General features: G+C 45.8%; 1 protein-coding gene across 4 annotated transcripts; it reads right to left on the reverse strand.

Moving 5' to 3' along the window:
• Positions 1-279: 279 nt before the first annotated feature.
• On the reverse strand, positions 280-26,137 carry RBM5 (RNA binding motif protein 5). 4 transcript variants are annotated; one of them, XM_008174664.4, is made up of 25 exons: positions 25,273-26,137; positions 24,930-24,990; positions 22,535-22,730; positions 21,651-21,818; positions 18,590-18,659; positions 18,038-18,111; positions 15,472-15,555; positions 13,380-13,440; positions 13,142-13,207; positions 12,543-12,703; positions 11,715-11,812; positions 10,200-10,287; positions 9,864-9,941; positions 9,699-9,771; positions 6,833-6,918; positions 6,397-6,475; positions 6,054-6,145; positions 5,366-5,527; positions 4,682-4,828; positions 4,532-4,603; positions 3,463-3,642; positions 3,171-3,245; positions 2,046-2,143; positions 1,833-1,962; positions 280-913 (listed from the first exon to the last, which is right to left on the reverse strand). In XM_008174664.4, the coding sequence occupies exons 2-25, from the start codon at positions 24,944-24,946 to the stop codon at positions 788-790; spliced, it is 2,481 nt and encodes an 826-aa protein (XP_008172886.1). In that variant the 5' UTR covers positions 24,947-24,990; positions 25,273-26,137; the 3' UTR covers positions 280-787. The 4 variants fall into 4 exon arrangements, with proteins under 4 accessions (XP_008172886.1, XP_023966944.1, XP_042705975.1 ...); XM_024111176.3 differs by lacking the exon at positions 3,171-3,245 and having other exon boundaries at positions 25,273-26,125; XM_042850041.2 differs by lacking the exons at positions 6,054-6,145; positions 10,200-10,287 and having other exon boundaries at positions 25,273-25,412.
• Positions 26,138-27,629: the final 1,492 nt, after the last annotated feature.

Raw genomic sequence — 27,629 nt, forward strand, 5'->3', positions numbered from 1 at the left:
TAATACTTACATATTAAACAGTTCAAGCAGAAGGGCTGATTCACAGCATACTACCTCACTAGCTGAAGTACCCATTGTTTCAGGCAAGGGCTGATGCCTGGTTTATAAGAGGGGTGACAGGAATAGCACATGTAATCCTACTAAAGTAACCAACTGTACCAGCAGGCAACGCCATGGGCACAGCAACTGCCCCAGCAAGAGTTCATCTGACCCTTGAAGTTGCAACCCTGCAGAGTGTATCTCAACCATAAGAGCGACCACTGAGAACCAATGACAGGGTCAGTTTTGAGTGTTTTTCTTCTGGAAAGGAGCCAAAACCGGCAACTAGAATCAAAATCTTCAAAAAAATCTATACAAAGGTATATCATACAAAATGTACAGGAAAGTTGTGCCAACAAAACGAGACAATACAACAAAGGAGAGGAGAGAGTGTCAAACCACAGCTAACACATCTCTCACCTGCTCCAGAGGCCTGGAGTGACATGGACACTACGCACTCCGAAATCAAAGTACATTATGTTACACTATATACAAGAATGTATAAAGATGCAGCATCCCCTTTGGTCTGGCCACAAGTTTTCCAGCATGAAGGTATAGCAATTCAGACAATCCATCATGGAAGTTACATGCTGGAAGGGAAGACAGTCCAAGGGAATGAAATGGTTAATCCTAACCCATACTCAGAACATGGCACTGCCACCAAGGTCACAGGGTTTAACAGTCAGTTCCAGGTAACAGACAAGTCAAGTGCTTTGCTGGCTTGTAAGCCTCGAGGGTGTGGAACTCATCATTCCATCTCAGTGAAGCGAGCAAACATGGCTTTCCGCACTGCATCCTTGTATGAGTCGGCCGTGGAGACTCCATAAGAACTCCCCTTGGCTCCCAAGCCAGCTCCTCGCATGCGCACTTGAGCCTGGAAGGAAACAGGCACTTTAGCATTGGGCATACAATATCCTGCGCACCGCACCCACTATTGAAATCCCTATGCTGGCTGCCTGAGAGAATCTGCTACAGTGGGAAATAAGTACAATTCTTATCAGGTCAACTGCCACCTAGCAGATGTTATGAGAGAGAGGAGATGAGAGATTTGTTGCACTCCTTTAAACAACTATTGAAGTCCCTCAAGTAGATTTATTACTAGGAGGCCTGTCTCTGGGAGAGGCCCCCAGTCCACAGATACAGCAAGAGCTACATGCTTACGTCTCACCTGTACACACAACTGACCTACTGCCAGGAAACATGCCGTAATAGGATGAGGGAATGTGCCTCACATGTTAGCTAAGCTGCTATTCAAAACAGAAACCATGGCAGACGCAGCCCAGCTAAGAGTCAGAATGGATGTTAGAACATGTGCATGGAAGTGACCACCTTGGAGCAGTAGAATAGGATAAGCACCTCTAGCCTTGCTCACTTCTATGTCATCTTAAAGTCAGAGAAAACTAGATTTTGAATTATAGTAAATATGGTGAAGTTCTAGCCCTTAACTTAACCCATGACCCCAACACTGACTGCTGCACTACATACGTGCACAAGTTTACCTTCCTGTTAAGACAGCTTTTCAAAACTACATGTATGCCATCCTGTGCACACCGCTGCGGGAGAGTTTCAGGAGCCCTACTCCCACAATGGTGCAGATACTTGATGACTGGGGAAGGGTGTCACAGCTGGGGGTTCATGCCAGCTCAGACCTTAGTTGCAGCATATTCTGCTCCAACAGTCAGGAAAGTACTTCTTCAGAGCATCTAATTGCTGGGGACAGCCTCCACCGTAATTGGCAAAGCCAACAACAGATCATACAGCCAGTGCCATCTCTCCTCCTACACCGTGCTTACCTCAATGGGAGCTGTGATACCCTGACATTTCCTTCCGAGTCCTGAACCTTCCCTCCAGCCCATGGCCTGGAGCATTTTGTTGCCAATATTACTATGGTCAATGCCATCTTTAGTGGGTTGCTCATAATTCCTACACAAGAGAACAAACCGTTTGATTAAGGAAAGCTTGTTATGTACTCTAGAAAGCCACTACAGTGCCTGGCAAATACATACACTGTGCCAGCATCAAACACCTTCTTGCGCTTCGGCTCAGGGGGTTCTGGGATGCCGTACTTCTCCCGCCGTTCAGCAGCTCTGTCTCTGTATTTCATCTGCAATGAGATATATTCTGTAGGACTGAGTGCAAATGGCTGTAAGCGGGATGCCAACTCCACCAGACACCCAAAGTCAAAGAATTCCCTCTTGGCACTTTGAGACAACAAGAGCTAGGTGCTCAGAATACAAGTCACTGGTGGTTTGCACAGGTGCACCAAGTTCTGGGTGAATTGTTTAAGCCACCCTCATCTTTCACAGTCTACAATACCAAGTCCAAGCATTAGAGATGCTGCTTTTGGAGCAGGCTGAATATTAACAGGAAACACTTTTTTTCTGCACATAAATACCCAGTCTATTCAACTGGGTAGTTTTGCCAACTGAAAGGTTTGATGACTTTGCATTAGCACAGAGGTTCTCTCACATACTCCACCTGCGACACCCAAACCAGCTCTCATTTTGAATCATGACCAAAATACAGTTTATAGTCACTCCACTAAAACTGAGGGTTGGGTTGGTCGAAGGGCTTCCTCTTCTCCCCTCCCTAGTGCTTAAACTATGCCCTGGATGAGACACTTAATCATGGTGAGGAGCAGGACAAGCAGGATCAAGGAAACTGGCTCCTGATGATGTCTAAGCTGTGCATTCCTGGAGCAGAACATGATGGGGCATGGGGAGTAATTACATTGGGGCAAGACTAGCAGGGCAATGAGGACACAGCTACTCCCCTCCTGAGTCCTGGCAAAATAAACAAATCACAGCAGTTGCTAAGATCCCCCACCCCCACTTTCCAGCCCACATTAGGGTCACAACCTCCAGGATGGGAGCCCAGTCATAAAAATACTGCTGTATAGCAAAGAGTGAAAAAGCCACCCTCCTTTCCCCGATAAACAGGACTTATGAGCACCTGAGTATTCAGGTCTTATTCATTGGGAAAGCCCCCAAAGCTTGTCACAAGGCAGATGCTTAGGATATTTTAGCTCCTGGTTATCCCCAGCTGGTGACATGGTACTGGAAAGAAACACCCCATCCATCACCAATCCATGTTCATCTCTGGATCCCCAGTCTTGCCACATGGCCACTGACCTCTCTCTCGCGCAGCTCCAATGCTTCAAGTTCCTGCTCTGACAGCCTAGATCTCCTGTAGATATCCATGTTTTGCTGTGCCAAAGGAAGGTTTCATAGTATATCATGTTAGTAGGATGCTCAAGGAGGCCACATGGTTGCTGTTTTAGAACAGTAACACCTTGGTAGTATACCTGACCAACAACCGTTGGTGCTTTCTGGTACAAGCAGTGCCACAGTACTTTGAACTCCACTGTAAAACATTGCAACCAAGCCCACCTCAGAAATGGAAGCTGCTCCCACAAATAGTTACCTTGTGCAGGTCAGAGAGCTGCTGGTGTCGGACCAAGGCATCTTTGTTTGGAAACTGCCTCCTACACAGCAGACAGGCCAGCTTCTTCCAGTCAGTCAGCTTCTCTTCCTCATTCTCGATTCTTTCCAGCAGGTCCTCTTCATTATCACTATCTCCACTGTAGGCAGCCACCAGGCCACGCTGGAAGGCAAGCAGGGCCACCATTAGCAAAGGGAACATTGTACAGGAAGGCAACTGCAGCAGATGGCAGGATCCTCAGTTTAAAGAGTGGGTATCACAGAAATGGGCAACAACTAAAGAAAGTGCACCTCCTCACCCGCAAACTTCCTTAAAGAATAGGGAAACAACTTCATCATCATGCAAGATCTCATGCTCTCCCCAATGGGCACAACTCTTCAAGGTATTTCCACAGTTTAAACATCAGGGACACTATATCTAGAGCCCTGCAAATCCACAGACAATGTGTGTGGATTGGATGCGGATACAAAATTTGTAACCGCACAGGGCTCTAACCATATCCTAAAAGTGGGAATGCAGCAGCCCTGGAAGAACTAATTATTTCTTCTGGCTGGTCTGCTACAACACTGACTGAAGCAGTGTTTCTCAAACTTTTGTATTGGTGACCCCTTTCACACAGCAAACCTATGAGTGTGACCCCCCTCTTATAAATTAAAAACACTTTTTTTGTATTTAACACTATTATAAATGCTGGAGGCAAAGCGGGGTTTAGGGTAGAGGCTGACACCTCGTGACCCCCCCCATGTAATAACCTTATGACCCCCCGATGGGTCACACACCCCAGTTTGAGAACCCCTGGACTAAAGTGTCTGTACGGTTAGGACCATTACCTGAGCCTTTTATTTCTCTTGCGGAATGGATGAGACTGGGACCCTCTCACTACATTCCATCAAGGGGCAATAGCCCACTCCACCACCTATGCCTCCAACCCTTGCACAAAAGATCCCAGGATGACTTCAAAGCAGAACAGTATCTGCTGACACTCATGCTCCCAGCAGCATTATCCAAAGCTGCAGCAGTATGGTAATGAATTGAATGTGTGCACACTTACTTTGAGTGGATTCTCCTCCTCTCCATTCTTTACCACCTCTGGCATGACCTGCTGTCTCTCAGACAAAGTGCCCTAGGAAAAAGAAAGACATGAGCTCTGGGCTCTGCACAGCCTGCCCTGGTCTGTAACCACTTTCCTCCACATGACTACCTTTTTCTCGAAAAGGGCAAAGCCAGCATCTGCTGCTGCTGATTCCCTCCTCTCTTCTTCCCTGGAGCAGAGTGGCTGGAAGCTATTCTTAAAGTTCTCTTTCTGTTTGTTCAAACTCTTTGCCCAGCGTTCCATGTCTTTAGCAATCTGAAACAGACAACAAGGACTGGGTCAGACAACTCACTTTGCACAACGATTCCTGGGATTTTGGATCTAGTCATTCCAGGATCTCTACTCCCTGTAGGAGTTGACACACAGGCTAACTCCGCTCTTACAGTGCTTTCCTTTAAAAGGGAATTTTCACTGTCCACAGCATGCCAGAATTACAATTTACCCTTTGCCACTTGAAAGCCTTTAAGGAATCCAGTAACCAGCTTTGACTCAAGCTACAGTGAAAGCAACAGCTTACAATTACCCCCTTAGCCCAGACACCAGCCCCTGCATGCTGCTAGTCAAAAAGACTACGGTGCTCCTGTTATGCCATAACCCCTTGGTTTTCACAAAACTTTCCAACTCCTCCCCAGTTCTCTATTATACCTACTCTGAGGTGCAGCTACCCATCCAAACGGCTCAACCCAGATGTCCCCCGCTTCCAAAAGAACCCAGAGTTTAACAGGTTACATGTGCCAGTTCCAGAAAAGCTCTCAGATTTCCCATCCCAGCTGTGATCTGATATCTCCTCACCTGCTGAGCGGTTTTACTCTTGGGTTTCTCTTTCTTCTCCTTCCCTTCTTTGCTGGAAGGTGCACTAGTTTGCTGGTATGTTATACCCTCTGCAGCAGGCATGTAGGTCTCTTTCTCACCATCCCAGTAAAGATACTGCTGGGTTAGGGCATTGTAGTAATACTGGGAGAGAAGTGAAAAATCAGACAGTTATCCATCTGAGATGAGCTAAGTGTACAACGAACAACTGCTACTCCCCAACCAAGAGGATTGTTAGATTTGAGTCAGAGTTTTCCACAGTATCTCAAATCTCCACAAAGTGGTCAACCAGGTGTCAGCCTGTTAAATCCTCTGCTTGCAAGCACATGCATTCTAACTAGGTAGCATTACAGGAAGAACCTTTTCCTCTACTTCAGAATGTCTTTTGGGACACTCCACTAAAGCCCAGAGCTAGACAAGTTTAACCAGATTCTGCAGAGCTAGAAGTCACACCAATAGGATCTATAGTTAGAGGCCTATGCTAATATGAGTTGTTCAGGGGGAAAAAAGCAATGTGAAAAACTGCTACAGCCCTGAATCACTGTTGAGGGAGTGTGCTGCATTCACTATTTTACCCCCCTCCCAGGAATGTCAGTTTCCTTCACAGTTGATGAGGCATGAAACTAATGGACCTCAAAAATTATGATTGATGGGAAGAACTTGCATTTACCTGGGAGTTAGGATCATAATAGAGCCCTGTTATAGGATCATAATAATATCCTGAAGACTCATCGTATTGGTAGGTAGAGGTGTCAGGGACAGCTGTAAAATCAAGATGTGGCACATGATCGTTTCAGTTGAATTGAAACAGGCACCTTTTAGTTTCAGTTAAGACAACTGTGATTATAGCAATTACGAGGATAGAAAAGGCTATAAAACACTGCCATCTTATCAACACACACTGCATTCCCCCCAGGGATGCCTTCATTGCCAACAACATGGGAAGTTGTTTATCTACTGCCACCCAATCACAGATGTGCTTCTGCCAACAAGAATGACTCAGCTTTGCTTACCATATTTGGTGCCAGGGACCACACCAGTTGGAGAAGCTGACTGTGCCTGGGTGCTGGTGCTAGGCTGTGCTGTTTGAGTCTGGAAAGAATTGAAACGTCATTAAGAATGTCCTTGCAGGGTCCATGGAAATCAAGCCATCAGCAACATATTACTATGCACCCCAGCTGTTCTTGACCCATGTGCTCTATATTCCTTCTCTCAAAGAGAGGAATCAAAGTCAGTGTAGAAACAAAAGAGCAGCTTTCTGCCATTCTAACTAAAATTTCCCAGATAGACTAATTTCAGTCTACGAAGAGATTAAAGTTTAGTAAGAAATGACTCCCCAATTTTGCTACGCGCTCAATTGCAAAGCAGCACAGGAATGCCCCATGATCGATTCCAACCCTGCCTGCACAAAAAGTCAGTTGCAAGAGCTCTACAAAGTTCTATATTTACCGGAGAGTCAGGTGAGTTGGGCTGTTGATTATATAGCTGAGGACTCTGGGATACGACAGCTGCTGTTGTGGTGGTAACTGGAGCACCTGCCAATGTACAGTTTGTCAGTGGGTCAGTGAACTTATTTCCTGGAACTCTTAGGACAGTACCTCATGCCAGAATTAGAGTACAGTAACTCCTCACTTAAAGTCGTCCCGGTTAACATTGTTTCGTTGCTGATCAATTAGGGAACATGCTCATTTAAAGTTGTGCAATGCTCCCTTTTAACGTCGCTTGACAGCCGCCTGCTTTGGCCACTGCTTTCAGGAAGAGCAGCCTGTTGCAGCTAGCTGGTGGGGACTTGTAACCAAGGTGGACCGGCAGCCCCCCATCGGCTCCCCTAAGCTCCCTGTGCTACAGCCGCCAACAGGCTATCAATTGCCGGGCAGTTCAGCTGTCCCTCCCCCCACTACCATGTGCTGCTCCTGCCCTCTGCCTTGGAGCTGCTCCCAGAGACTCCTGCTTGCTATGCAGGGAGAGAAGGGGGGGGGGGGGGGTGTTAATGTCAGGGTGTCCCCCTCCCCCTGCATCCCGCTTACCCCTTCTCCATATAGAGCAGGGAGGGGACACTGATGGAGAGACAGAGAGCGCCTGGGGCAGCAACTGCTGTCTCAACTTCCTGATCCACTTAAAAAGACAATGCACTTAAAAAGAGTGGGTCAGCTTACTTAAAGGCGCAGTGTGCATCTCTCTCCCCCACACACAAGGTGTGTGTGTCTGTCTCTGTCTGCTATGCTGTTCCCCCTCCCCCCTGTGTTCGTGCTGCCTTGTGGGAGAGGCTACATTAACAACGTGTTAACCCTTGAGGGGTCAGCCGAGTGTTAGTTCATCATTTAGCAGCAAGGCATTCCCTGGGAAATATCCCTCCCTCTTCCACCCTCTAACTTCACCACCTCAACCAAGCTTCTCAATAATCAGAGCTGTGAACAGTATTAAATTGTTTGTTTATAACGTATTGTGGAAGTTCGGAAAAGAGCAGACATCTTAGTTTTCCAGAAAGAGCAAGAGTCAGGCTAACTCTAACAGCTAATAATAACGCGAGACTTCCAAGCAGGGCCTGGGTGAGTGGAAACGAACTGTAAGAGATGCTGTTTTTTGACCTTGTGTTAGATAAGAATAGAACACAGACTGTAGCAGAAAATTGTTGAGAAAAGAAAGATATCAGGAAGGAATATGTTTAAACAAAATGCAGCTGTTGATCATTACTGTATGTAACAAAAGGTATAAATGCTTGCCCTCATTATTTATCTTTTGGGAGACCTGCCATTGTTCACTCTTCCCCTTGCAATATGGCTTGAGAATAAACTGCCTCTTACATGTTGCAACCAACCTCAGAGTGAGGACTCTTTTCTCCCACAGTATACTGTGTGTATATCTATATAATATATAGTTTGGTGAAAAAAATTTCCCTGGAACCTAACGCCCCCCACCCCCCATTTACATTAATTCTTATGGGGAAATTGGATTAGCTTAAAGTCGCATTTTTCAGTAACAACTACATCGTTAAGTGAGGAGTTACTGTAATTCCACTTACTGAAGTGTGTATCAGCTCCCATTATCACCTCCAATAGTCCTCTTGGGCAAGAGCATTCAGAGAATTGTCACAGCTAAATGGGTATATACTCGATCATAAGCTAGTTCGTTTATAAGCCAACCCCCCCAACATGGATAAGTAAAAATGGAGAATTTTTATAACCCGTTCATAAGCTGACCCTACAATTCAGGAGTCAGCAAACTTTGGCTCCCAGGATAAGCTGCTGGTGGGCCGAGATGGTTTGTTTACCTCGAGCATCCACAGGCACTGAGGTAAATCTAAGTAAACAAAGTGTCTCGGTGCGCTACCTGCTTATCCTGACAGGCCAGGACAACAACTGGTGGGGAAATTTTTTTTTGGGGGGGGGAGAAGCTAGGAGTCAGGGGACTAACCCCTGTGACCACCCCCCACATGACCCCACTCCTAGCCCGGGACCCCCACACTCTCCCCATCCCATCACTTCCCACTTTATCTGGGGAGGATGTCTCTGGCCTGGCCATAGCGTGCTCCGGCAGGCCGGGCCGAGCCGAGCGACGGGGCAGCCCCAGAGCTGCAGCTGCTTTGGATGGAGAGCAGCCTGACCAGAAGCAGAGAGACTCTGGCCCCGCCTCTTCCCTTCTGGCTGTGCTGCCTCTCCTTGCTCCCTCTGTTGGGGGGAGGGGCTGTGTCCCACCTCTCCCTCTCTATACCCGCTCATAAGCCGATCCCCTTCTCTGGTGTTTCCCTTTTTTACTACATACATTCGGCTTATGAACGAGTATATACGGTAATTCAATCTACATAGACTGGGAAACACTTTTTTTTTTTTTTTTTTACAGAAGGAGATATGAACAGACTCTCTGGGAATGGAAGAGTTAATACAGCATGGTCAATACATGCAGGATCTTTCTTGGCATGAATGTCAAACATTTACTATGCTAGAAGGCAGCCACCTTGACTACATCCAACAGTAATTCCCGATAAACAACAGCTGCCAGCATCAAAGATTAGGCTGGAGCAGCTTAGGTGTGGCTTTGAGACAAATGCAGATCTGAGTTCTAAAGGGGAGTCCATAGCTGCCTTCCATTTTAAATGAGTTGAAACCAGAAGAGACTAGAGGTCCCTACATGCTCCATCTTGAGCAGACCTTGGCCACCCTGGTTTGCTGGAGATCAGAGACTCCTTTATTTCAAATGGCAGAATCAGCTAGAACTGCTGATGCTAAACGGGATTCACTTGATTCTGCACAGATTAATACTGCTACACAACTCGCATCCCAGAAAAAGAGCTACTCAGAAACAAAGAAGATATTACCTGATATAATAGATGCTTCTGTGTCCAACGCTCCAGCTTGACTCTGGTAGTACTGCTGGTAGTCTTGCGAGTACTGTGAAGGGAAGCACAAAGTAAGCATCCGGCTGAGCAGACTTTTGCTCAGACGAGTAAACACTGCTAACAGCATTAACCAACACTACCCACCTGCGCATACTGGGTATAACCATCTTGCCCTGGCTGGAGGTAGCTGTAGTCAATGGTGCCTCCTTCTCCGCTATGAGGCTGCAAATTCCAGCAGAGAGTTTTATCAGAGACAAGTCAGTTCCTGTATTTCACTGTTTCTAAAATGTGCTAATACTGTATCCAAGCCAACAAGCTTGCTAGCTGTTATGACCATTCTCTTCCTTAGTACTCTGCTCTGTATCTCCATTTACCCAAGTCAGGAATATTAAATTGTCACTAGTGGGACTAAGCATTCTCTAGTTTCATTTCAGCAAAAGTAATGCGCTAGTGTATGGAAGCCTCTTCCCCAAATCCTACCTGGGTGGATGACCACTGAGCTGCAGCGATGGCTGTGCTTGCCACAGAGAAGGCGCTGACCCGGTTACCATCTGGGAGAAGCAAATCTCTGAAACCAGGAAGATCAAGTCACATGAACAAACAAGCGATGCTTTCTCTCAGGCAACCTCCACGCAGGAAATCTCCCTGTATTCTATAGTTCCAAGGGGATTCACTGACAATGCTACATGTGGATCTCTAAAGATACCTACAAACACCCTCTCAGATGTCCCAGCCAGCTAAAGTGCAGCCTGGCAAGTTTGGGGAAATGGGATAGTTACTCTGAGGCTCACTACTGTGCAATCCAGAAAAACTGAACAGAAATTATTTTGGGGAAATAATTCTGCATCTCTTAAAAAATCAGTGGCAATGACAGGGGCTTGAAAATGCAGATGAGGAATTCGCAGCCAGAGTTGATTATCATATTTTCGCTTCATGTGAAATGATGATGGACAAGCAACAGCAGACACTGGTTAGGCAAGCAGAGACATTTCCCCAAAGAGAATGTTGTACTAACAGCAGAGGCCATGACGACACCTGCAAGTCTGAGGCCTCGTCTATAAAACAGGGGAGGTGTACACACTACAAAGCTACTCTTGGCAGCAAAACTCTGCTGTTCTGCCGACAAAATAAAACCACCTCAACGAGAGCCATAAAGCTTTTTGTGGCAAAGTTAAGGTGACAAAGCATCAGTGTAGAGACTGCTGTTTGTTTTGATGACATAACTGGCTTCCATCAGTATCCCATAATGCCTGCTGAGACTGCTCTGCTCACTGTTTTGATCGTTGCTGCCCCACATGCATACGACCCTCCCCTTTCAAAGCTCCGGAAGTATCTGACAGCTGAGAATGCTAACCTGGAATGCTCCTGTTCTGCCCCACACTAGGAACACGGAGTACATGGGGGGGGGGGGGGGGGCGGCTCGGAGAGGAACTGCTGTGCTCCTTTGACATTCCTCAGCAGGGAGAGCTCACAGAGCTGCTCAGGATGCCGCTCCCGGCAGCTGAGGAGGCTGTGGGAGAATTTGGAGGGAATTCTAGAACCATAGACAGGCAGGCAGAGGGCTGCCCGCTGAGGAGGATTTGGAGGGAATTATAGAACCACAGGCAGAGGGCTGCTTTGGGAGAGACTGCTGTGCCTGCCCCCCCTTCAGTTAAAAAAGTGGCTGACAATCTACTAGGATGCCCCTGGAACGATGGGATTGAGAAACCTGTATCATGTGATGCTGTACCTACACCATGAGGTACTGCATATCCTTCCCAAAGCACCCTGCAGCCAGTTGTACAGTGGGATAACTACCCACAGTGCACTGCTCTCTGTGTCAATGTAAGAGTTGTTTGTGTGGATGCACTCTGCCAACACAAGGAGCTAGTGTGGACATACAACAGCATTTTTAATTAACACGCTTTAATTAAAGCGGCATAACTTTTGCCGACAAAACTTTGTGGTGTAGACAAGGCCATAATAGTTAGGAAAAGTCAAGCGCTTATAACTCACTTTCTGGCACTCTTTGCAAAATCAACACCAATTGTTTTGCCATCAATTTTCAATGGTGGCTGAAGACTCTGTAAAATCTGCAACAATTGAGATGCATCCTAAAAAGAGAAAATACCTGTGAGTATAGTACAAGCTACCAACTGAAAAAGCAAGGTATTGTTGAAATGAAGATTCAGTAGTGTTCATCCCAAGTAAGTATCAAAAGTGCCAACCCCTAAGGAAAAGATGGATAAATTACATGCAATTGCACATGCTATTCGCAAAGTGGCTAAGAATACAAACATTTCCCCACTCCCTTCATACTACAAGGGTAGATTTCGTGCTCTTGAGAGACGACAGCACTGATCAAAACCATGGTCTGTGGACAAGCTCTGAAAGACTCCCAGATGCAGCTTTGTCAATGTACCTTCCTCCTGATCTGTAAAACCTCTGGCTCTTCAATTCTCAATTGGCCAAAATGGTCTGTGAATGGAGGTCCACAGGGAACTTATCTGAGACTAAACTACCTGTTTTCAGTAGCCATGATCAGGATTCAAACCTAGTCTACAGAAACTAGAGCACAGATCCTACCCTCTAATACCAAAAAGCTTTCTTCCCCCTTTATGCATGTTTCATTTAAGGATCTCTAGGTGCTTTTTCACCACCATGAGGATAATGAAGAAATAGGCGAACGGTTAAGTGATACACTCGCTGTTACAGTGAACCAGGGCAGACCAGGAAATAGCAACCAAGGTCCTAATTCCTCGCTTCAGCCACTAGCCCATGTTGGCAATGCACTTCTCACAAGGTTCTTTCATATTTTTAAATCAAAGTGCATTAAACTCTCACCATTGCAGAAGACAGCTGCACAAATGCAAAGCCCCGATTCTGCTGGGTCTGCTTGTCTTTGATAAGGCGAATGTTATTGACTGCCAGCGAAGCATATGGAGACAGTGCGGTCATGATGGAATCCACTACTGTGTGGGGAGCTATGTTTCGTAGAATGATGGCTGAGGAAGAAAGAGACAAAGTGTTACAACAGTTATATTCATAAATGCTCCTCACAGTACTTTTAGTTATTATGAAACCAATGCTTGTTGGAAGGTCCCTCAGCATTAGACCTTAAATAGCAAAAAGAAATGTCTATTTTTAAAGAAAATTTAAGAGAAATCTCGCTTATCTGGAAAGAGAAGGAGGGTAATTTCCCCCCCCAAAGTTTTATTCTACATGAAGATAGAACCTGCCTACACACATCATTGAATTTCTCCTATAAGTCATACCTAATGAACATGCGTCATGGAGCATGCTACACTGAACAACCTGCACTGAAAAGGGAACAGGAAGTGGGTCCCAAATACATAGTACGACACAGACACTAGAGAGGATTTTCAGCTAGATCATTCTGTCTAACACATGAAATCAAACAAAAAGCAGAGAGACTAACTTACTATCACAGTAGTAATCCACAGACTGAACAGCTTCTGCTGATCCGGGTGGTACCTCCTGTTCTGAATCTTCACAGGAAAGAGGAATAAATTGCTGTTAATCATACAGCATGGATCTCTCACTCAAAGTTAAAACAGACTCAATGAGCCAGCCTAGGACCTGTGATCCCATTTAGTTTCCAACTGCAACAGGAAATATTCCACGTAACAAAACGTGCTCAAAAAGCTGAAAGTGACTTACCAAATTTATCTGCTCCACAGCGGAAGCATTTTAACCTTCTCCTGAAGTTGTAAAGGCAGCACTACGGGACAAAACAATCGTACTGAGATTTTACAGGGTTCATACCCTATCTGGCACGCTATGAAATGTCCATATGATGTACTGTACATCTTCGTTATGATGCTATAGTCAGAGACCGAACATGCCAGATTAGAGTTAAGATGAATCACGGCTGCTATGCCACAAAGTATTAGAACAAAGGCAGTTAACAGGTGATTGATTCTGTCTTAAATTAAATTACTCGGGTATTTGATGGCTGGGATTGTAGACCGGAGACTATGTAAAATATCCATGTACTACTATTACAGGCTCATGACTGTCACGCTAAGCCATCCCTCTCTGGTAAGCCACAATGTGCTACTGTTGCTTACTTCCTGATTAACGAGACATGGTCTAATTTGCCATGGAGTTTTGGCAGCTTGAGTTTGGGCAGCCCAATTTCCACTGCAGATTGCAGCATGCATAGCTAAATGAGAGACAGCAAGCACTGGTTGGTACAACCCAGGTCTCCATGTGGTTAACTTGTATAACTGCCAGAGAGAGCTGAGAACAACTTTTCTCTAAGAGGCGAGAACTAAGCTAGAGTGACGTAAAGCTTGTCTGGAATCATCCCATCTCAGCACTGCTGCGGGTAAACAACAGACAAAGCATTTTGAGTTTCAAAGATTGCTCCACTGACCTCCACAGAGTGATCAGAATGGTTCTTTGGGGCACAAACATGATGCAACAGAAAGATCTGAAAGTTAAGTTTCTCCATTAAAAGCTGGCATTTGAGCCGAGCCTAGCCTGCTGAAGGCAGGCATCTTGCTGCGAAATAGCATCAGAATAGCTCCCATATGGGTGGGGTCAATGAAGCCTGGCCTGCAGATTACCATTTTAAGACTTGGTTATTTACACAAGTGTCACAGAAAGTTAAATCAGAATTAAAGAGAGACTGGAAACAGATTTACTATAACTGTTGCTTAGACTGATGGGCTACCACCACCAGCACATCAGATTTAGTTTAGTGACCTATGTCTTAAATACATTAAATTGAGATATCCTATCTCCTAGAACTGGAAGGGACCTTGAAGGTCATCGAGTCCAGCCCCCTGCCTTCACTAGCAGGACCAAGTACTGATTTTGCCCCAGATCCCTAAGTGGCCCCCTCAAGGATTGAACTCACAACCCTGGGTTTAGCAGGCCCAATGCTCAAACCACTGAGCTATCCCTCCCATTAAACTGCATTCTATTTGCCATGCAACTTGGAACACAAAATAAATATGGATGGAAGCTTTCTTTAGTGCCATGAAATGCCATTCTACCAAACGTGTGACCCTAGAGACTGCTCAGTTACAGCATCCTGCCTGTGGGCCAGAGATCTAGTCATGCTCACACCCCCTTTAAATAGTGTTTTATTAAAATGGGGGTACAAGGCTGGGAAGCAATATGGACAGAGCAATCTGTTTTTGTTCTTGCTGGGTCATTTCCACTTTGGGCTCAGCAAAGAACATGAGAGTATTTACTACTGAGTAGTAATTCAGCACTGGATTAGGGTGGTCATATCCTACATTAGCACTCAACATCTACTATAGTAGAGAAATTCAGCTGACAAATTCTTAAATCTGATGAGCTAATGGGACTCTCATCTGACATCTCCTCGATCCTATGCCAAGATCCTCAACCGAAAATCCTAAATCAAAATTGGATGCCTTTCTGAAAGATGCACTCCAGTTCAGCCACAGGTTACCTGGCTCAATGCAACAACTGCTGAGGTGAAATTCCATGGCCTGAGTTATGAAGGTCACTTCTGGCCACAATCTATGAATTGGTGTCCATGTCACTTCAGGTCTCTCGACTGAGCATCTCCCTTTCATTTGATCTATGTTTTGTTTTATTTGGCCCCAGAGATGGCACATTTTAATCTTATTTTGTTCCTTAGTATCATCTGATCTCTCAGGAATTGGCAACATCTGCAAGGTTAACATACCTCTTTTCCCATATCATTAACAGTGGTAAACAGAACAGAACCCCAATGTTGATTAGAACTCTTTGCAGAAACCATGCATCTTACCTTGTTACAAAGCCAGTCTTCAAATTTAGGCCTTGGGTTGCTGTAGTGCATTGCAATCTGCTTCCCCTGAATCACCAGTTTTTTCTGCAAGAAAAGCAGGTTTAAGTTATTCCCGTATCAAGGCACACGTGTCCATTTTCCCATGCCAGAGCACACTTCGGAGGAATCAGTGCTCCTGAATTAAATGGACAACATATGGGGAGGATGTGGAGGACCAACCACCGCCACCAATGCTCTGCCCATCCAATCCTGCAGGGAGGAGGACGTGGGCAGTAAGAGAATGGGATGTGGAATAAAGGTAAACGGAATCAGGGAGTGTTGACCAAGCTGCCAAATACTAAACGCTGACATGGAACAAGGAAGTGTCTCAAAGGAGACAGAGTCCTAAACCTGCTGCATTCAGTATCGCCAGATTATAGGAGTTTCTTGCACCCAAGTATTTCTACTTCTGGTGTATCACTGAGCAGCTTTCTAACCGTGTCTTTACTGCTTCACTTCTGACCCTACTCCAAACACCTACAGCTTTAAATAATAGCATTTTGAATTTTTTCCCCCCTCAAGTGCTCTCTTCAGGATGTGTCCCTTTGAAAATACAGTAATTTCTCCCAAAGGTACCCTGCTTAGACTTCTTAGAAGTTGGATTATAAATGCCATCAACTGAAACATAGCTCAAAACGGATGCCTTTGACTAATGCACCAGTTCATGTGAAAGCCTGTGTAAGAGGTTTGTGTTCTTCATTTAAACAGCCAGGAACTCTCTTCAAAATGAGTAACTAGACTGCAAGTAAAGTTCTCCAAGGAGTAAGAAGAGATCATACTGCTTTCATCAGTGTCCTCTTAGTCAAGAGTGTGACATTACAAAGGGGCTGGGAGTTTTAATTTATTTCAGCAGCCAAGGTTCTGAGCTTCAATCATTCCTGAACCCTATGTACACAAAGTGCCCTTTCAAAGTATGGCCATTTACAGGCTTACAACTTAACAGTTAATTCAGCTGCCTCTAAGTATGGCAGGGAACATGTGTTGAGGTAGCATGGGCCAAACCCCAGACATTTTATTCAACTGAAGAATTTTTTTTTTTTTAAATGAGGGTTAAGCTTTATTATAGAGGCACTAAAGAAACATCAGAACCAGTCTTTTTGATAACACAATCTGACAGATCTAGGGTGTAGCACATGAACAGGGCTCTCAAGTTCTATACTGCTAGACAGGAGAAAGCTAATCTTGCCCTATGGGCAGAAGGGAGGATTGGAGGGCCCAGTACTTGCTGGATATGCACATATATGAAACAAAGATGCTGGCATGTTTACAATACATCATCTCTTCATCTAACAGTCAGCAGCAGGGCCACTGGGGAGTCTCAACTACTTTTTTCCCTACTGCTAGGGTGGCTCTGGTTCTTTCGGAGTGAATTTGGATTGTATCCGTCTCAATAAATTATACATTAACACAGCTTTGTATACATTAAAACTGGGATGATTTTTTAATTTTTTTTTTTGGCTAATGTTAATTTCTTGCCACCAGTAGTTCTGGTGCATATGTTGCAAACAAGGGACATTATGTCAGGAAACTAGGACTTGAACGTTTTGTTGCTATGGAAGAGGGCTGTGGTATGAAATGCATGACACTCTAGGAGGCTGCATGTTGCAATTTCTGATTACTGACACAAGAAGTCTCAAAATCCAACATGAATTTAATTTTCTTAAGTGTTAAAAATAAAGGACTATAACATTAAGTGTGCCTCCTTTTAACTTTAATGGTTTTCTAACCACACAAACAGAGCTCTCATTATATTGTGACTCAATGTGAGGAGATCAATTTGATGAATTTTGCTGCAAGGACTGATAACCAATATCAAAATGGAGCAGAACTAAATATTTCCATTCATGGGTAGTGTAATAGGAAAACCTCACTGTAAAATGGAATGAACTTTTAACAGAGGATCTATTCTGGTTTTCAGCTCCTATTATTCTCAGGAAAGAGGTCAGAAACACACAATGTCACTTTGAGAGAACTGAGCTTCTAGATGCCTTTAGCAGGTCTCATGATTTGAATGGACTCCAATAAGGAGTTCCCTCACTAGAGAGGGAGCTAGGGTCTGTCAGTTTACAATCAAATGTCAATGCTTTCATGGCTAGTACCAGTGATGCAGATATTCAACGTTACTACTGCACTCCTTTTGAAAGGTCTGGTACTTTGTATGGCAACAGTGATATGGGAAATGTCAGGTGGAAATAAAGAAAGATGTTTCAGAAGACTGGTCTGGGTAAGAGTTTTAAGAGCCAATTAGACCTGTACTATATAATTAAAACACCAGCACACAATTAAAGCAGTGGTTTATGCCTATTTGTCTAACAGGGGGTGGTTCAGCATAGCCAATTATTTTTCTCCTAATACTATCCTTGTTCCACTGTAACAAATTTTAATATATACAAAGCCTTTATTCTTTTAAATCACTGTTTTGGAACAAACCACTCCTTCCACCTTTTGTTTAGTCTTTTTTTTTTTTTTTAAACTGTACAGACTTGTTCCATTTTCAGGAATATCTAGACTTGGTGAGTGAAGCAACCTGATTGGCTTCCATCCAGCTGGTAGCATCTTGAAAGTGATAAAACTCCACGAAGGCGAAACCACGGCTTACACCTAGAGACAGCATTCAGATATAGACGGGATACTTGTGTTAGTCAGTTCCTTTAAAACAGGTGAATCTCTCTCCAACTGCTTCATTACGTCATGATAAAGCAGCTTTACAAATGCGACGTCAACTGCTGGGATCTGCTTATTTTGCCATGGCAAGGAACCAAGCTGCCTTAACTGGCTACATTTTGCTCGATTTGAATCCACGTTTAAAGGTAACCATGCAACAGACTACATAACTGTCAAATGGGTTTATGCTAGTGTTACTTACCCATACCTTTTAACAAAACCCCCTGAAGACAGACTTCTTTTACAGTGTTCTTCAGCTATCTAAAAGCTATCAAAAGGCCACATTCCTTAGCCATGGCAAACCTTATATTTTTATTTTGTGTGCTTGCAGATTTGGGGTAATTCTGGATGTTCTTGTGTGTCTGGGGGTGAGGGGAGAGGAAAATGGCACCGACAGCCAGATTAGAGCACTCACCTGTCTTTCTTTTCATCAGCCTCACGTCTGCAGGCTGAGGGCCTTCGAAGGACTCAATAAGCTCTCGAATCTGTATGGAGTTTAGTCATAACAGACAGTTAAAGATTCAAATCTTGACAAATATCCTTTTTATCACTGCAAACTAATTTGCAGCCTTCTACCCCAAATATTTTCTCTGAATGAGAATCATTGTGTAAAATCACATTTGTGAATTTACTTTACACTGAATTGAGAGAAAAGTACCACCTCCCTGTGTAGGAAGTAATTTAAGAGCAGTAAGTAATACTTACTACACCCAACCAGTGCTCCCCTTATTTGTATTTAAGTAGTGCCTAGGCGCTCCAGTCATGGACTAGGACTCCATGGTGCCAGGTGCTGTACAAGCAAGATGCCTGTCTCTGCCTCCAGGAGTTTGCAATCCAAGATATAACCTACAGTACTCTTGTCTGCAAAATCGCTAGACCCATCTCCCTTCCTCTCAAACCAAGAAGACTGAAGGGTATTTATATAAACACTGATCTTGCCTTGCAGCCCCCCTCCCCCCCCCTTTTTGACCTACTCTCTCCACATTCTCTCAAGGGGAAGAAGGGATCTGTGCAGAATACTAACTTCAATGAACAAGGCTAACAGGTTAATAAGGCACCATTTCCTCAACTGTACTGAACCTGCTTAAAGCTCCAGAGGTGCCCAACAAGAAAGATAAAGAAAGGGAAAAGCATCAGATTAGTAAGAAGTTCCCCAGAAGAGTGAAGAAAAAGGTCACTATTGGCAGAAATGTTAGAAAACTGATTAAAAGCAGATAAAAGAAATCCCGACATGGCACAAAATGAAGATACGCAACAGCTCAAAAAGACCCGTCAGTACAGGGAAACCCAAAGGCAGATTTGATCAACAAAGCACCAAGACAGTACATGGCCATCCTGTAGCTTTGCAAGTCAAACTGACCTATGGTTAACTACTGTTGACAGTGGCGTCTTTTGGAGCGGACTTTTACATACAACATGCCAAAGAAAAATTAAACAAACAAAGATAGCCATTGCAACTGTCTTCCCTAACCACAAAGGAAAGGCAGCAAATTTGTATAGCAGTAGTTGTTGCATTTTGGAAAGTGCAAACTCAAAACAAAATATGACTAACTGGTACATAATTAAAAACCCTACTTACACATTAAAGATTTGTTCAAATTCTGATCCTAAATGACAACATTATTCAAAGAAACTACACTACAGTCATTTTAGCAGTTAGCAGGCAAATCAATATTTAAAAACTGTTCAAGTAATACAGCTCAGCTAAATCCATTTAAATGCCTCAGAACAAGTAGCAATTTTACACATGATTTATGCCTGATACTCAGGATTTCAATAAAAAACAAATAAAAACATATACTGAAATTTTATAAAATTAATTGTTGAGTCTGGATTTGAGTATATTTATGCTTTGTATGAAACAACCACTGCAGCATCAAACTAGTGAATGAAAATCCGAAAATAAACTGGGCTGGCTAGTCACTACTTTCTTAGCTAAGTGAAATGCAAAAATTTAAATTGTAAAAGTGGCCAAAAAAAAAATATTGGTTTTAATAATTCAGAGAGACATTATTAGAACAGACACTTCAGAATTACAGATGTAGTCTGGTTAAAAATCAAATATGAACAGCTCTGCTTTTAAGTATCAGAGGGGTAGCCGTGTTAGTCTGAATCTGTAAAAAGCAACAGAGGGTCCTGTGGCACCTTTAAGACTAACAGAAGTATTGGGAGACTTGCATCTGAAGAAGTGAGGTTCTTACCCACGAAAGCTTATGCTCCCAATACTTCTGTTAGTCTTAAAGGTGCCACAGGACCCTCTGTTGCTTTTTACAGCTCTGCTTTTGTGGGTTTGGTATTATTTTAACAGGCATTAGGATTAGATTATTTTGGTTACCCGGCCAATCTGGCAGAAACAGAAGAGATAAAAGAACACTGAAAACTACTTCTGAAAATTATTGGAATTTGCATGAACACTGCAAAGGCTCAAGAGTTATCAAGAAATATAGCTACCGATCCCACTTGTACTCTGTCAGCATTATGGCAGCCATTTTACCACTCCAACAGCTGTGCTGACAGATTAGGCTGGTGCAGAGATGTTTTAACAGGCTGAAAAGCTAAGTAAATTGGTGTAAAACAGCCAATTACATTATCTTTGGCCTCCATCAAAACAGGAAAATAAATCCATATTTGTCCCTGGAAAAATCTATGTTAGTTACATTTATGGAAAAGTAAATAAAGAAAAATAAGCAGAATTAGCACTGGAAGTAGTTACTTAATAGCATCTTTTCTGTGCCTTAGCCAGGGATGGCTACTAACCACATGCGAAAGGCTTATTTTTAGATTGTTCTATTTTAAAGAGGCACATATGGCGTTAGCTGACCCACTTATTTAATATAAAACAGCTACAGTTTAAACCCCTTCAAAAATCCAAGGTTAATAATGGAAATATTAACCAGCCCTTCGAGATAGGATTATCTTTGCAACCTTCAGGAAAGAGGCAGTGATAAATTGTATCTTTAATATGGCGTAAATAAGGCTAAGTTTATGTCATGGAAGTCACTTGACCTCCTTGACATTCTCTGCTTCAGCACTAGGGGCTGCTGGAGTCTGGAGCAGGTAGCCAGCGGGGGTAGGGGTGGGGGGCCTGCAAGATTCCATTGACAGGTGACAGACTCCTGAGGGGTCCTCAGGGCTCCAGCAAAGGGTGACAGCCTTGCGCAGGGGAAGAGGGGGCATCTCAGGTGAGCGGCTGGGGGTGTCCCTTTTTCTCTTTGGGAAATATGGTTACCCTGCAGCTCCCAGCTACTGTGGGCGGAGGGGGAACCCCACAGATCCCAGCCACCAGTGTGGCAGAAGAAACAATGGAGCCACAACAGCAGAAGTCACAGACAGATCACAGCTTCCGTGAATTTTTGTTTATTGCCTGTGACTTACTAAAAATAACCATGACAAAATCTTAGCCTTAGACATAAGTAAACCAAACCAATTTGGAACTCTTGGTAGGGTAAGCAAAGCCATTTTCTTTGTATACTTACATCGTTTTCTGTAACAGTGATAGGAAGGCCACGCAACATGATGGTCTTGCTTTCTTTCTCATCATTAATGTCATTCCTGTAGTCATGCTCTCCATAGTCACCATCAGAATGGTACCCATCTTCTGATTTATCGCTATTCCGTCTCTCACGCTCCCTCTCCCTATCCCTCTGGTGAGTGAATACCCAGATTAGCAAACACGCACACTGCTAATGGAGACAGCTTATCACTCAATATGGAAAAAGAAATCTTAACAAGACCGGAACAACCTCCAGCAGATCTGGAGCTTTAATTTGCAACCAGACAGTAATTCCAAAGAAATAGTAAGAGATGCATCTTAAGTAACCAGTGAAGTTCCATTCCTGAGGAGAGTGGGTCTTACACTACTAATAAAAACTGTACTGGAAACCTTAGGGATGCTCTGAAGTGGTTGTTTAAAACCAGATTTGGATTCTATCACCTCAGAATACCTTCTCCATAAAAGTGAAGGTATCAGTTCTGCCAGGAAACCAAGAATAAAGAATGTGTTAATATATTTAGGGTTACAAATTTTTAAGAAATTGGATTACTACAGACAAGTGTCAAGATCGATACCAGAAGTTCACCAGTACAAAAGTCTGAGATCCCTTTCAAATAGCAAGCCTCTGAGTGTGACCCCCTTATACATTAAAAACACTTTTGATATAGTTAACACCATTATAAATGCTGGATGCAAAGCGGGGCTTGGGATGGAGGCTGACAGCTCGCGACCCCCCATGTAATAACCTTGTGAACCCGACCCCCAGTTTGAGAACCCCCGATCTATACTATGCTGATGACTATGTTATCAGAACGCTAATACAAAATTCACTCACAGCCTGAGCGAATGCAAATGTTTTCCACTTACCTCAGGGCTGTCATAGTCCCGACTGTCATAGTCCCGACTGTCATAGTCCCGACTGTCATCATATCTCTCGCTCCTGCGCTCCTCACTCGATCTCTTGTAATCAGAATCCCTTCGCCTGCTTCTAAAGTCCCGATCCTCCCGATCCTCCCGATCTATGATAGAGCCATACCTTCCACTTCGTTCAGTCCTACTCACACTGTAAAAGGGAGGTTTGTTCAGTTTGAGAATTCTCTCTCAGGGAAAAGAAGTAATTCAGGGAAATGCCATGGTTCAGTTTACTTTCAATACCACAGCATCTGTGTCAGCTCAGGAAATTCTAGCATTTTCAGTTCAAAATTAGCTAAATAAGCTACAACACTGCAAAAAACGAATGGACTACCACCCTCTCCTCCATTTTGTAGCATCATGTCATTCAATAACACAATAGTCAAATAGGTCTGGAGAATACACTAGCATACACATTATGTGGAAGTGCACTAGTGTGTAAATTGAAGAACGTGTGTAACAAAATATACAGATGAGAAATGCATTGACAGAGATAGAATCATAGAATATCAGACTTGGAAGGGACCTCAGGAGGTCATCTAGTCCAACCCCTTGCTCAAAGCAGGACCAATTCCCAACTAAATCATCCCAGCCAGGGCTTTGTCAAGCCGGGCCTTAAAAACCTCTAAGGAAGGAGATTCCACCACCTCCCTAGGTAACCCATTCCAGTGCTTCACCACCCTCCTAGTGAAAAAGTTTTTCCTAATATCCAACCTAAACTTCCCCCACTGCAACTTGAGACCATTACTCCTTGTTCTGTCATCAGCTACCACCGAGAACAGTCTAGATCCATCCTCTTTAGAACCCCCTTTCAGGTAGTTGAAAGAAGCTATCAAATCCCCCCTCCTTCTTCGCTTCTGCAGACTAAACAATCCCAGTTCCCTCAGCCTCTCCTCATAAGTCATGTGCTCCAGCCCCCTAATCATTTTTGTTGCCCTCCGTTGGGCTCTTTCCAATTTTTCCACATCCTTTTTGTAGTGTGGGGCCCAAAACTGGACACAGTACTCCAGATGAGGCCTCACCAATGTCGAATAGAGGGGAATGATCACGTCTCTCGATCTGCTGGCAATGCCCCTACTTATACAGCCCAAAATGCTGTTAGCCTTCTTGGCAACAAGGGCACGCTGTTCACTCATATCCAGCTTCTCATCCACTGTAACCCCTAGGTCCTTTTCTGCAGAACTGCTTCCTAGACATTCAGTCCCTAGTCTGTAGCAGTGCATGGGATTCTTCCGTCCTAAGTGCAGGACTCTGCACATGTCCTTGTTGAGTCATTAGGCAACCTAACAGGTCTCTTCCATACAACTATGATAAACTCTGTTTTGCTATTTTTCTAATCCAAAAATACATTCAAGTTAAGGTTTTTAGTAGAAAACAAATTTATCAAATTAAAAAGTGATAATTGGATATAAACCAGTCACATCAACTGGAGACTAAGAGCTGATACTATTTTTATTACTCCCTTCACAGAGACAAGGAAGTTCACCGCCAGTGAATTATTATGGTGGCACTGATTGCTTCTCCAGAGCTGTTTTCCTCCAACCCACATGTACAGGGAATGTGGCGGGTCCACATCACCTGTCATTTTAAGCAACAGTGGCTAAACTATTGTACTAAGTGGAAGGTGTTTTCTTTTTCCAATTCCTAATTAATCAAAGCATGCTGCTGCTTGCTACTAAGAGTATTCTCAAAAGGGTTTATTGATTTGAAAACTTAAGACACCCTGATGGCTCCTTAAGACTACTGGATCCAGTTATTGAGCTGTTTTCACCACTAATCCTGCCCCATAATGTGCTCCTCTAGGACCCCTACCACATATAAATAAAGGTTACTATAGTGTCACCTTCTCCAGCACCAGTAGATAGTTGGGTTTTTTTTAAACACCACTAGAGATTTCCTTCCTAATAACCCATACAGAAGAAGCCAATGCCAAACTAGTACCAATTTAACAGATATTTCTGTTAACAGGCTTCTCTCCTTTTGAGGGAGTGATTTTCTTTGCTTTAGATTGTAATAAAATTCTCACTGGCTTGTGACCTGCCCCCTCTCGTGACCCCCCTGGGGGCTGAGGAACACTGCCCTATAAGTGCATTTATCTACGTATTGGCGTGAGAATAAGTCCTGCTTAAGCCCTGAACAGAGCCATAAACTAGCGGATTTGGATCTCGCTCAGCCATCCGTGTGCTCGCGGGAATGTGCCCGGCTCGGGGAGATGCCAGTGGCCTGGGCGGCTGCTCGGCAGCACACAGTTCCTGCCATCCGCGGCCCCACATCCAGGGCGAAGAGGGAGAGCTCATCGGGCACGGCCAGACGATCGCTCTCCTGTGTGTGGGGCGCGGACGCAACCCACCGTTTATCGGAGCCCATGGTCCCACGGGCAGCTTGACTCCCAGTCCGGCACACAGACGATCCTGAAGGACAAAGAAGAGCAAGCGTCAGACTGCGCGCACGGGGGCGCGTATGGAGGGCGCGCGCGGTTGAGGAGCGCGGTTGAGGAGCGCGCTCAGGAGCGGCGCGCGAGACGGGGGGACCCACGGAACCCGGGGGGCGCTACAGACTAGCGCGCGGGACTGGGGTCGGAGCACGGGAGCTTCGGGAAACGCGCGGGTCAAGGCCAGCGCTGGCCAAGGGATCCTCTACTCAGGCAGTGATGGGGGATGAAGGGGACTCTCAGGGCCGGGCCACTCTCTTACCGACTCCCAAGCTCCGCCGATGCTTCTCTGCCGCTCCGTAAAATGGCGCCCAGGAAGCTCACCGTCTCCTGCCCACAATGCCTCGCGCCGGCCGCCTGGAAGCTTCCAGCGGCCGCGCGTGCGCAGCCCCCCTCAGCCGCACGGCGTGCTGGGAACTGTCGTGGGGCACTCCGGCCGCATCCCCCTGCTGCTGCTGGAGGCTCCCCGGGGAGACCCCTTCGCAGTCGAGTCCAAAGAGGGGCAGGACCCAGCCCGTCCCCCGGGACCCCCCCCCCCGAGCTCCCTGCGTCCCCCACACTTGGGTGGCCACCAACAGCTCCCGAGGCGCCCCAAAAGGCTAGAGCTGGCTACCCAACCAGTGTTTGATTTGTGCCAAGGCCGAGCTCCGGCTTCTGGCTTGGCGCATCTGTTATGGATGTAAAAATATTGCTTGAGCCTGGTCCCTCTTCCATTACACATTAAGACCGGAGCTCACAGGGTGAGGACCACCCGCGACCCTGCTGGGCTGGGCACTGCGAGAGCAGCAGTCAGTGAGGGGAGAGTACAGGAAACTGCAGCCCAGTGTGAGCTCGATATAGGGGCGATCTGTCAGTAACCCGCCGGGGCCAGGCACGTCTCGCGGAGCAGCAAAGCGGCCAACGACGCAGCAGTGTTAGCAACTCGCCCCTGCTCTCCGCTACCTTGGCGCGCTTTGCCCTACGCAGAGCTCGATGCCGGGTGGCTGTGGCCCTTTGCTCCCCCTTGCCCCAGGGCCTGGCTCCAAGGCGGTGGCTGGCTGCAGCGGGGCCAGGGAACGGGGTTCTTCACCCTGTGAGCTGCCCCAGCCGCCTACCACAAGCCGCGCCCATTGCCTGAGCAGCTGCGCACAAAGGAGCTGGCCACCGCCCCTATTCCACGGAGGCAGAGGCGAGACTACAGGTCCCAGCGTGCAGTGCGGCGAGGCGGAGCATTGCACGCCGGGAACCTTCTGATGTTGCCCACGTGCCGTCAGTGCCAATACTGCACTGCAGGGGGCGGGGAACGTGCCTCCGGAGCCACAGAAGAGAAGTGTTAGGGGGAGGGGGAGAAATGCATGGGCCCTACGGGTGCATTTGGGAGGGCATCAACAGGATGGGGGAGGGGATGTTTGCCCCTTCTTTCCCCCAGTGCTGTGCCCACTCCAGCTTGTGAGGCCCACCAGTCAGTAGCTGCAGAGTGGGGCAGTGCCTCCCCTCTGGGCACAACTGCTCCAAACTAACAGCAGTGATTCATGGGGGGGAGGGGGGGGGTCACTCGCAAGCCAGCCCCATCCTTGCTGTGCCCGTACATGGTGCAGAGAAACCACTGCAGCAGCCTATGCTCCTTCCAGACAGGAGCCCATCTAATACTCAGCTAACTGCTCCCACATGTTCCTGGGCACCCCAAAAATAGCCAGTGCTCACTGCTGTGCAGAGCAGCAGTGTGTGGGGGAGGGGGTGCAGTGTCATTGGCAACCATGCATTGTGGGAGGGAGTTAGGTAAAACAGCTGGAAATAATCCTTCTGGCTTCCTGTCTCCTCTAGGGAGAAACCACTGTAGGCTGCTCAGATTCAGCTGCATGGGAGCTAGATAATAAAACCTAGCATTTATGCGGAGCCTATAGATTTCATACACAACAAATCTTTATTGGCTATTCCCCTCCCTCAAAAAGCCCAGGACGCGGCAGCGAGAACAATAAATGCTGTACAGCAGGAGACGGATCATGTGGGTGATCTTGCTGTCGTTCTACTGTGGGGTTTGCAAAGCAAGAGCTATGTTCATTTTGAGAAGGCCCCAGTCTCCAGCAAACTCACCAGGAGAATGATGATGTTATAGCCCTCCTCACTGTGGTGTCTGAGACCTTCACTCAATAGTGGATGTTAGCCTCAAAGTGCCCATAGGAGCTAGAGAAGTATTTGTCCCCATTTTACAGAGGTGAACTGAAGCCCTACTTAGGTTAAGGGATTTATCTACAGGCAGGCAGGGACTCAGGGGATTGGCCAGGAATTGAACCCAGGTCTCATGTTCTAGGGCAGGGTTGTCAAACTCAAATGATCATGAGGGCCACCTGAGGACTAGTACATTGGCCCGAGGGCCGCATTGATGACACCTCCCCCTCCTGCCCCTACTCCACCCCTTCCATGAGGCTCCACCCCTGCCCCGCCTCTTCCCACCCCTTCCCTGCCCCTATTCCAACCCCTTCCCCAAAATCTCCACCCCAACTCTGCCCCCTCCCTGCCCCCAGGGGATGCAGGAGGGGTGTGGTGGGGGCTCAGGGCAGGGAGTTGGGGTATGGGGTGCAGGAGAGGTGAGGGGTACAGCAAGGGGTCAGGGTGCAGCAGGGGGCTCAGGGCACTGGG

The sequence above is a fragment of the Chrysemys picta genome, chromosome 7 (genome assembly GCF_011386835.1).
Source record: "Chrysemys picta bellii isolate R12L10 chromosome 7, ASM1138683v2, whole genome shotgun sequence".
NCBI classification, from domain to species: Eukaryota; Metazoa; Chordata; order Testudines; family Emydidae; genus Chrysemys; species Chrysemys picta.

Coding starts and splice junctions, on each gene's coding strand:
- RBM5 (XM_008174664.4), bottom strand. Junction 9,772..9,863: donor GTTATACCCAGTATGCGCAG/GTGGGTAGTGTT, acceptor TTCCCTTCACAG/TACTCGCAAGACTACCAGCA. Junction 4,829..5,365: donor AGAGTAAAACCGCTCAGCAG/GTGAGGAGATAT, acceptor TGTCTGTTTCAG/ATTGCTAAAGACATGGAACG.